Source organism: Oncorhynchus masou, chromosome 30, assembly GCF_036934945.1.
Source record: "Oncorhynchus masou masou isolate Uvic2021 chromosome 30, UVic_Omas_1.1, whole genome shotgun sequence".
NCBI lineage: Eukaryota > Metazoa > Chordata > Actinopteri > Salmoniformes > Salmonidae > Oncorhynchus > Oncorhynchus masou.
This window is the reverse complement of record NC_088241.1, coordinates 1,540,673-1,550,255: the sequence shown is the minus strand read 5'-3', so window position 1 is coordinate 1,550,255 and position 9,583 is coordinate 1,540,673. Positions and strand designations below refer to the sequence as shown.

Here is a 9,583-nt window from a genome sequence, read left to right as displayed (position 1 = left end):
TTTTTCATGTTTTTTGAGGGGGTACTAGTGAGTCAAATATTGTCATTCACATTTCTATAACCTACACCACTAGAATTGAGTTGTATCTCAAATGTCCATGAAAACAATAAGACATCACCATCAGTCAATAATCTCTCTGGTCCAGTGGTACCACTAATGGAATGGCAGCTGCAGTATGTATTACAATGCACAGAGGATAGATCAGGGGAGTCCATTAAAACATAAAGCAGCCTGTTCAGCACTATTATCAGGCCATAGTAATGGCTGGGATGGAATGGTATTAAACAAATCAAACACCTGATTTTTCGTGTTAGTTACCGTTCAGTTCTATCCATTATTGAGGCGTCCTCTCCTCACCAGCCTCCTCTGGTCCCAATCATACACACAACACACAACTCATTAGATTCAAACACACTTCTGAAGCTGTTCACATTTGATTGGAGGAACATTGCTACAATCATCCATCCATTTCTAGCCTGGTCCCACATCTGTAGGTGCTTTAGATAACTCCACTGACGATTCATATGAGCCTGGGTACCATACCAGTCTGTTTCTGCTGTAAGAGAGAGTGGGGATTGGTTAAAGCAGAAACTGACTGGAACCCAGGCTTTATAGCCAACTCACACCTCATTATGAATATATCAGACTGGAACCCAGGCTACATAGCCAACTCACACCTCATTATGAATAGATCAAACTTGAACCCAAGCCAACTCACACCTCATTATGAATAGATCAGACTGGAACACAGGCTATATAGCCAACTCACACCTCATTAAGAATATATTACGGTTTTAGTATTCAACCATGTATACATACTAATGTAATAATTGAATTGTATTAAAATCATCCATTCAAGAAAAAGGGCACATAACATGAATGCTTTATTCTAAATAATTATCTTCAAAAATGGAATACAAAAAAATATTTCAGCAACAAGAAAACATTGTAGACTCTAAAAAGTATAATAATTTTTATGCAGCAAATAGACAACCGTCAGACTGTGTAACATGTTCATTTCCTTGTAACAATAGCCCTAAACCAGAGCAATATACAGTGCCTTGCGAAAGTATTCGGCCCCCTTGAACTTTGCGACCTTTTGCCACATTTCAGGCTTCAAACAAAGATATAAAACTGTATTTTTTTGTGAAGAATCAACAACAAGTGGGACACAATCATGAAGTGGAGCGACATTTATTGGATATTTCAAACATTTTTAACAAATCAAAAACTGAAAAATTGGGCGTGCAAAATTATTCAGCCCCCTTAAGTTAATACTTTGTAGCGCCACCCTTTGCTGCGATTACAGCTGTAAGTCGCTTGGGGTATGTCTCTACCAGTTTTGCACATCGAGAGACTGAAATTTTTTCCCATTCCTCCTTGCAAAACAGCTCGAGCTCAGTGAGGTTGGATGGAGAGCATTTGTGAACAGCAGTTTTCAGTTCTTTCCACAGATTCTCGATTGGATTCAGGTCTGGACTTTGACTTGGGCCTTTCTAACACCTGGATATGTTTATTTTTGAACCATTCCATTGTAGATTTTGCTTTATGTTTTGGATCATTGTCTTGTTGGAAGACAAATCTCCGTCCCAGTCTCAGGTCTTTTGCAGACTCCATCAGGTTTTCTTCCAGAATGGTCCTGTATTTGGCTCCATCCATCTTCCCATCAATTTTAACCATCTTCCCTATCCCTGCTGAAGAAAAGCAGGCCCAAACCATGATGCTGCCACCACCATGTTTGACAGTGGGGATGATGTGCTGTGTTGCTTTTACGCCAAACATAACGTTTTGCATTGTTGCCAAAAAGTTCACTTTTGGTTTCATCTGACCAGAGCACCTTCTTCCACATGTTTGGTGTGTCTCCCAGGTGGCTTGTGGCAAACTTTAAACAACACTTTTTATGGATATCTTTAAGAAATGGCTTTCTTCTTGCCACTCTTCTATAAAGGCCAACTGATTGTTGTCCTATGGACAAAGTCTCCCACCTCAGCTGTAGATCTCTGCAGTTCATCCAGTTCATCCAGAGTGATCATGGGCCTCTTGGCTGCATCTCTGATCCTTGTATGAGCTGAAAGTTTAGAGGGACGGCCAGGTCTTGGTAGATTTGCAGTGGTCTGATACTCCTTCCATTTCAATATTATCGCTTGCACAGTGCTCCTTGGGATGTTTAAAGCTTGGGAAATCTTTTTGTATCCGGCTTTAAACTTCTTCACAACAGTATCTCGGACCTGCCTGGTGTGTTCCTTGTTCTTCATGATGCTCTCTGCGCTTTTAACGGACCTCTGAGACTATCACAGTGCAGGTGCATTGATACGGAGACTTGATTACACACAGGTGGATTGTATTTATCATCATTAGTCATTTAGGTCAACATTGGATCATTCAGAGATCCTCACTGAACTTCTGGAGAGAGTTTGCTGCACTGAAAGTAAAGGGGCTGAATAATTTTGCATGCCCAATTTTTCAGTTTTTGATTTGTTAAAAAAGTTTGAAATATCCAATAAATGTCATTCCACTTCATGATTGTGTCCCACTTGTTGTTGATTCTTCACAAAAAAATACAGTTTTATATCTTTATGTTTGAAGCCTGAAATGTGGCAAAAGGTCGCAAAGTTCAAGGGGGCCGAATACTTTCGCAAGGCACTGTATATGTAAATACATGGCTCTGCCCTAAACAAGTGCTGGCAACAGGACAATAATACTGGAAAAGCAGTAATACTGGAATAATCCATAGTTCTTATGTACTAGTCCTGCAGAGTTACAGGCTGTACTGTTCCAGCTCAACAGTGACAAACCGGATTCTACTAATCAGCTTGATTGGTGTGTTAGTGCTAGGCGGGAACAAAAGCCTGCACAGCCTGTACTGTAGCTCTCCAGGGCCATTGTGAGGAACGCTGGTCTGCTATAACGTTAGTCCATCAATAGCTTAGTTAGCACTGAACACATTATAAACAAGTCTTACTCTGACACTGTGCATTAATGCATCGTTTCCCAAACTCAGTCCTGGGGACCCCAAGAGATGTACGTTTCAGGTCTTGCTCTAGGACGACACAGCTCATTCAAATAATCAAAGCTTGATGATTAGTTGATTATTTGAGTAAGTTGTGTAGTGCTAAGGCAAAACCCCAAACGTGCACCACTTCGGGTCCCCAGGACCAAGTTTGGGAAACACTGCATTAATGCATTCTGCATGTAGCTTGTCTGGTCTCTTTTGTATAGCCCTACATGATGATCTACCTGCAAAGTCTGTGCAAAAGTTCACAACAATGTTTAAGGTCAAATAAGCTTAAATCTAGTGCACCATTTATTATGTGAGATGCATGATAGATAGTAGGCAGTGTTTTTCCTCAGGACTAGTAAGGCAGCGTAATGTTACTGTCTTTCCTATACTGCTGTGCTCCAGTCTTCCCAACTGTACCAAGTACCAACCCTACCAAGTCTCTTCTCTCTCTGCTGGCACTAACAAGTCTCTCACTAAACTAACTCACCAACCTCTTCTTTCACCACAAACCCCAGTATCTGTCACCTCCAGGAGCTCTACTTATCACTACCTTCATTTCTTTTTATTGAACCTTTATTTAACTAGGCAAGTCAGTTAAGAACAAATTCTTATTTACAATGACGGCCTAGGAACAGTGGGTTAACTGCCTGTTCAGGGGCAGAATGACAGATTTGTTTCTTTTCACTAGGCGATCTACTTTGAAAATAGAGAAGGGAAGTGAGTCCAGTACTCGCAACAAAACAGATTTAAAGTAGTAGCAGAGAAGTTGTTGTAGTTTTCAGGTTGTTTTCTAGGGAGTTGTAAGTTCTCAGGGTTGTAGGGAGTTGCAGTTGTCAGAGGCAGCAAGTTGTCGGGAATTGTAGTGTCTTGTGTTATGCCATAGGAGATTGTAGTTCTCAGAATGTGCTTTCCAAGGTGTTGTACTTGTCTTTAAAGTTCTTGAGTTCCAGGAAGTGTTTTGGTCGTTTGGTGCGTTGCCCAGCTGACGGCAGGTATGTGACCTGGGAGGGGGGAGAGGGGAGGGTGGGCTCTGGGGTACTGGTCAGGTCTTTAGCTGCTAACTGGTGATGCTGGTCCAGACTGGTGGAACTGGAGTGGCTCTTCACACTGGGGAGAGAAGAAGAACTACTGGAGTCAAACTTGAAAAACTTTCATTAAAACACATGAGTAGTGCTTAGATAAATGGCAGTGTGTCTATACTCACACAGAGGCCAGTTCGTTCAGGGCTTCCTTGTATTTGACAAACTCTGCTTCTCCAAACACCTTCAGACACAGAGAGACAGACAGGAGTCACGCACTATAGGCTAGAGGTCGACCGATTAATCGGAATGGGCGATTAATTAGGGCCGATTTCAAATTTTCATAACAATCGGTAACAAATCGGTAATCATGGCCGATTACATTGCCCTCCACAAGGAGACTGGGTGGCAGGCTGACTACCTGTTATGCGAGTGCAGCAAGGAGCCATAGTAAGGTGCTAGCTAGTAAGGTGCGAGCTAGCATTAAACCTATCTTAACATAATCACTAGTTAACTACACATGGTTGATGATATTACTAGTTTATCTAGCTTGTCCTGCGTTGCATATAATCGATGCGGTGCCTGTTAATTTATCATTGAGTCACAGCCTACTTCGCCAAACGGGTGATTTAACAAGCGCATTCGAGAAAAAAGCATCGGCGCTGCCCCAATGTGTACCTAACCATAAACATCGACGCTTTTCTTAAAATCAATACACAAGTATATATTTTTAAACCTCCTGCATATTAAGTTAATATTGCCTGCGAACATGAATTTCTTTTAAAAGGGAAAATGTGTCACTTCTCTTGCGTTCTGTGCAACAGAGTCAGGGTATATGCAGCAGTTTGGGCCACCTGGCTCGTTGAGAACTAATTTGCCAGAATTTTACGTAATTATGACATAACATTGAAAGTTGTGCAATGTAACAGGAATATTTAGACTTATGGATGCCACCCGTTAGATAAAATACGGAACGCTTCTGCAAGGGCCGCGGCTTTTGTGGAGCGATGGGTAATGATGCTTGAGGGTGGCTGTTGTCGATGTGTTCCTGGTTTGAGCCCAGGTAGGGGCAAGGAGAGGGACGGAAGCTATACTGTTACAGTGGCAATACAAAGTGCCTATGAGAACATCCAATAGTCAAAGGTATATGAAACACAAATGGTATAGAGAGAAATAGTTCTATAATAACTACAACCTAAAACTTTTTACCTGGGAATGTTGAAGACTCATGTTAAAAGGAACCACCAGCTTTCATATGCTCTCATGTTCTGAGCAAGGAACTTAAACGGTAGCTTTTTTACATGGCACATATTGCACTTTTACTTTCTTCTCCAACAGTTTGTTTTTGCATTATTTAAACCAAATTGAACATAGTAAATTGATTTTATTGATGTATTATATTAAGTTAAAATAAAAGTGTTGTTTTTGTTCATTCAGTAGTGTTGTAATTGTCATTATTACAAACACTTATATATATATATATAAATATCTGCCGATTAATCGGTATCGGCTTTTCTTTAGTCCTCCAATAATAAGTATCGGCGTTGAAAAATCATAATCGGTCGACCTCTACTATAGACCACTCAGTACTGAGTGGCAGACACAATGTCATGTGGAGACACAGGCATGTTTCTCTCCCCCAGATAAAATAGTGACACACTGACCCCGGTGCCGTGGCGAGCGTTGTGGTAGCCCTCCAGCAGTGTGTCTATGAGGGAACTACGGCTGCTGCAGAACAGGGAATGGGAAGTCCTCAGATCTAGAAGCCAGGCGCGGAATCTCCTCCCTGTCACAGCTGTGGGAGTCCCTCCCAACTCACTGAACGGAATATCTGACAGGAGATGAGAAGATGTTTTATGATCAAATTGGAGTTATGGATCTATAGGTCAAAGGACACTGATTTATAAGGTAGTACAGTAGGTGAAGAGGATGTGCAGCATTATAAAGTTGGTGGTTCGAGCCCTGCATGCTGATTGGCTGAAAGCCGTGGTATACCACAGGTATGACACAACATGTATTTTTACTGTTCTAATTACATTGGTAACCAGTTTATAATAGCAATAGGGCACCTCGGGGGTTTGTGGTATATGGCCAACATACCACAGCTAAGGGTTGTATCCATGCACTCCGCGTTGCGTCGTGCAGAAGAACAGCACTGAGTATACCATAGTTACTACATAATGCCCCAGCAGGGGGTGCTGTTGGACTGGGATGATGACAGTGAGATGTACAGGCCAGGGTGAAACAGCAGGAGAAGACTTACCAGAGTCTCTTATGGCATCTAGTGCCCTCATTCTGTATAGGTAGTCATAGCAACCTGCAAAACACATACATAGATCATATTTTTTTAGTTCACAGAGGGCTACTGAAGCTGTAGAATTGGTAGAAAAGATATCTACATGATGTATGTGTTCTCTCACCTCCACTCTGTAGTCTGTCGTCCTGTTCAGACAGCAGGCGTGGCTCAAATCGGATCTCCTGAACCTTGGACAGACCAGAGTCTATCTCCTGTCTCAGCTCCTAAAGGACATAGGAAGTAGAGAAAATGAACACCTGTATAGAAAAATCATGTTAAAAATAAGTCAGACTGAGTGTGTGTGTGTCTTACCTTTGGAGCGTTGTGGCCCAAGGGTACATGTGGTCCTCTACGAGACTTCATGGCGAAGCGCATGATCTGCCTCTTCACAAAGATGAACAGCAGCACAAACACCTGGAGACACAGACCTCTGTACATTAGATACATCAACCTATCCAGGGGAGTATGTCCTAGAAGAGACATCAACCTATCCAGAGGAGTATGTCCTAGAAGAGACATCAACCTATCCAGAGGAGTATGTCCTAGAAGAGACATCAACCTATCCAGAGGAGTATGTCCTAGAAGAGACATCAACCTATCCAGAGGAGTATGTCCTAGAAGAGACATCAACCTATCCAGAGGAGTATGACCTAGAAGAGACATCAACCTATCCAGGGGAGTATGCCCTAGAAGAGACATCAACCTATCCAGGGGAGTATGCCCTAGAAGAGACATCAACCTATCCAGAGGAGTATGTCCTAGAAGAGACATCAACCTATCCAGAGGAGTATGTTCTAGAAGGGGGTGACACAATATAGAATTTGACAAGGCAAGATATACACTGAACAAAAATAAATGCAACATGTAAAATGTTGGTCCCATGTTTCATGAGCTGAAATAAAATACCACAGAAACGTTCCATAAGCACAAAAATAATTGTTTCAAATTTGTTTACAACCCTGTTAGTGAGCATTTTCTCCTTTGTCAATATCCATCCACCTGACAGGTGTGGCATATCAAGAAGCTGATTAAACAGCATGATCATTACAGTTTCACCTTGTGCTGGGGACAATAAAAGGCCACTCCAAAATGTGCCATTTTGTCACATAACACAATGCCACAGGTGTCAAGTTGAGGGAGCGTGAAATTGGCATGCTGACTGCAGGATTGTCCACCAGAGCTGTTGCCAGATAATGTAATGTTAATTTCTCTACCATGAGCCACTTCCAACGTCTTTTTGACAGTAACTTCCACTTCCAATTTGGCAGTAAGTCCAACCGGCCTCACAACCGCAGACCACCTGGAAGGCGTTGTGTGGGCCAGCGGTTTGCTGATCGTTGTGAATAGACTGCCCCATGGTGCCAGTCTGGTTATGGTATGAGCAGGCATCCTTTTTTATTTAATTAAACCTTTATTTAACTAGGCAAGTCAGTTAAGAACAAATTCTTATTTACAATGACAGCCTAGGATCAGTGGGTTAACTGCCTTGTTCAGGTGCAGAACGACAGATTTTTACCTTGTCAGCTCGGGGATTAGATCTAACAACCTTTCGGTTACTGGCCCAACGTTCTAACAACGGACAATGAACACAATCGCATTATATTGAATGCACAGCGATACCGTGACAAGATCCTGAGGCCCATTGTTGTGTCATTCATCCACCACCATCACCTCATGTTTTGGCATGATAATGCACAGCACCATGTCGCAAGGATCTGTACACAAATCCTGGAAGCTAAGCATGTCCCAGTTCTTCCATGGCCTGCATACTCACCAGACATGTCACCATGCTTGGATGCTCTGGATCGATGTGTACGATAACGTGTTTCAGTTGCCGCCAATATCCTGCAACTTCGTTCAGCCATTGAAGTGAAGTGGGACAACATTCCAAATGCCAAAATCAACAGTGTCGCTCTGCATGAGGCAAATGGTGGTCACATCAGATACTGACTGGTTTTCTGATCCACGCCCCTACATTTTTTAAAGGTATTTGTGACCAACAGATGTATATCTGTATTCCCAGTCATGTGAAATCCATAGATTAGGGCCTATTAAATCTATTTAAATTGACCGATTTCCAAATATGAACTGTAACTCAGTCAAATCTTTGAAATTGTTGCGTTTATATTTTTGTTCAGCATACACTGACACAGCTTGCATGTACTGTAACAGGGTGGAGGGGCCTCCATAAAGTCAATTACAATAATCATATGATTTGTAACTGTCATCTTATTGGTCCCTTTGAATTATTGGTTGTTATGATTATTTGCATGTATCACTCTGGAGAATGCACTTCCACTTGGGGGTATTCATTAGTCGGATTCCGTTGCAAAACGTTTTGAACCTAAAATCTCACGTAAACCCTGTCCACAATAGATACATTCTTAGTTCACCCAAATTACAAAATGACATTTTGGTGTCAATACCCTGTAAGCAACTTATGGTATGACCGCAATCAATGCTTTAGTTAAGTTTCCCTGGCACTGTTTCCAAATGGATTTGTGACATATAGATCATTTGAACATGTTCAAATGATCTATAAGTGACTTTGATGAGCTTCAGAATCAATTTGAGATAGTTTCGGATGATGCGCAAAAAAATGCTAACATCGGTCCCATGACTTGAATGGGGTTTGTGCCACAAATACTAAAAGGTTAGCATTTGGAAACAAAACCAAAGCAAGGGAAATAAAACCAAGGCGTGGATTGCTGTCATACCTTACAGGGTAAGGAAACCAATGTGTAATTTTGTAATTTGGGTGAATCATCCCTTTAATAAAAGCTAGCTATATTTTATGTGTGCTTTCAGTACAAGTGCCCAGTTCGTCTTCATTGCCTGTCATATAACCTGTTTTTTTGTTACACCTTGATTGACACTTCTGCTGTGTTGCCTGTCTCTATACTGTAGCTAGCAAGCTAATTCCATTACACAAGAGTCCTGAGAAACGCAACAGCTAGCTAGTTGTCAAGCAATCTTTATATTAAGGAAAAACACGAGAATACATTCATTTAAGACTTACCAGACTTCCGTAGGCCATAACAAGCACTACGTTGACGCTGGAGAGAGGAGAATCGGACCTCATGTTGAAAGTCTTCGTCAAAAGCTAAACTAGCGTAGAATCAACAGAACTCACTCATAGTTCCTTTCAGAATGTACACGAGTGACTGTAACATTAATTATCAAATCTCGGTTAATCCATTGGAAAATCTGTAACAACGAAGCGTTGACACTTCCCTGTTGTTGATATCGTTTGTTGACATCCGGGAT

General features: G+C 41.6%; 1 protein-coding gene across 3 annotated transcripts; it reads right to left on the bottom strand.

Annotated features, from left to right (window-relative positions):
- Positions 1 to 867: 867 nt before the first annotated feature.
- Positions 868 to 9,583, bottom strand: LOC135521766 (protein C1orf43 homolog). Of its 3 annotated transcripts, none has more exons than XM_064947481.1 (7): positions 9,336 to 9,583; positions 6,629 to 6,730; positions 6,441 to 6,540; positions 6,284 to 6,337; positions 5,685 to 5,851; positions 4,206 to 4,264; positions 868 to 4,129 (listed from the first exon to the last, which is right to left on the bottom strand). In XM_064947481.1, exons 1-7 carry the CDS (start codon positions 9,396 to 9,398, stop codon positions 3,898 to 3,900), a joined length of 777 nt encoding a protein of 258 aa, XP_064803553.1. In that variant the 5' UTR covers positions 9,399 to 9,583; the 3' UTR covers positions 868 to 3,897. The 3 variants fall into 3 exon arrangements, with proteins under 3 accessions (XP_064803553.1, XP_064803554.1, XP_064803555.1); XM_064947482.1 differs by having other exon boundaries at positions 868 to 4,126; XM_064947483.1 differs by having other exon boundaries at positions 868 to 4,108.

Excerpts from the sequence above, each read along its gene's own strand:
- LOC135521766 (XM_064947481.1), bottom strand. The coding sequence starts at position 9,398 with ATGAGGTCCGATTCTCCTCTCTCCAGCGTCAACGTAGTGCTTGTTATG. Across the intron at positions 6,731-9,335 it reads TTATGGCCTACGGAAGTCTG|GTGTTTGTGCTGCTGTTCAT; the intron begins GTAAGTCTTAAA and ends CTGTGTCTCCAG. Across the intron at positions 4,265-5,684 it reads ACGCTCGCCACGGCACCGGG|GTGTTTGGAGAAGCAGAGTT; the intron begins GTCAGTGTGTCA and ends CTGTGTCTGAAG.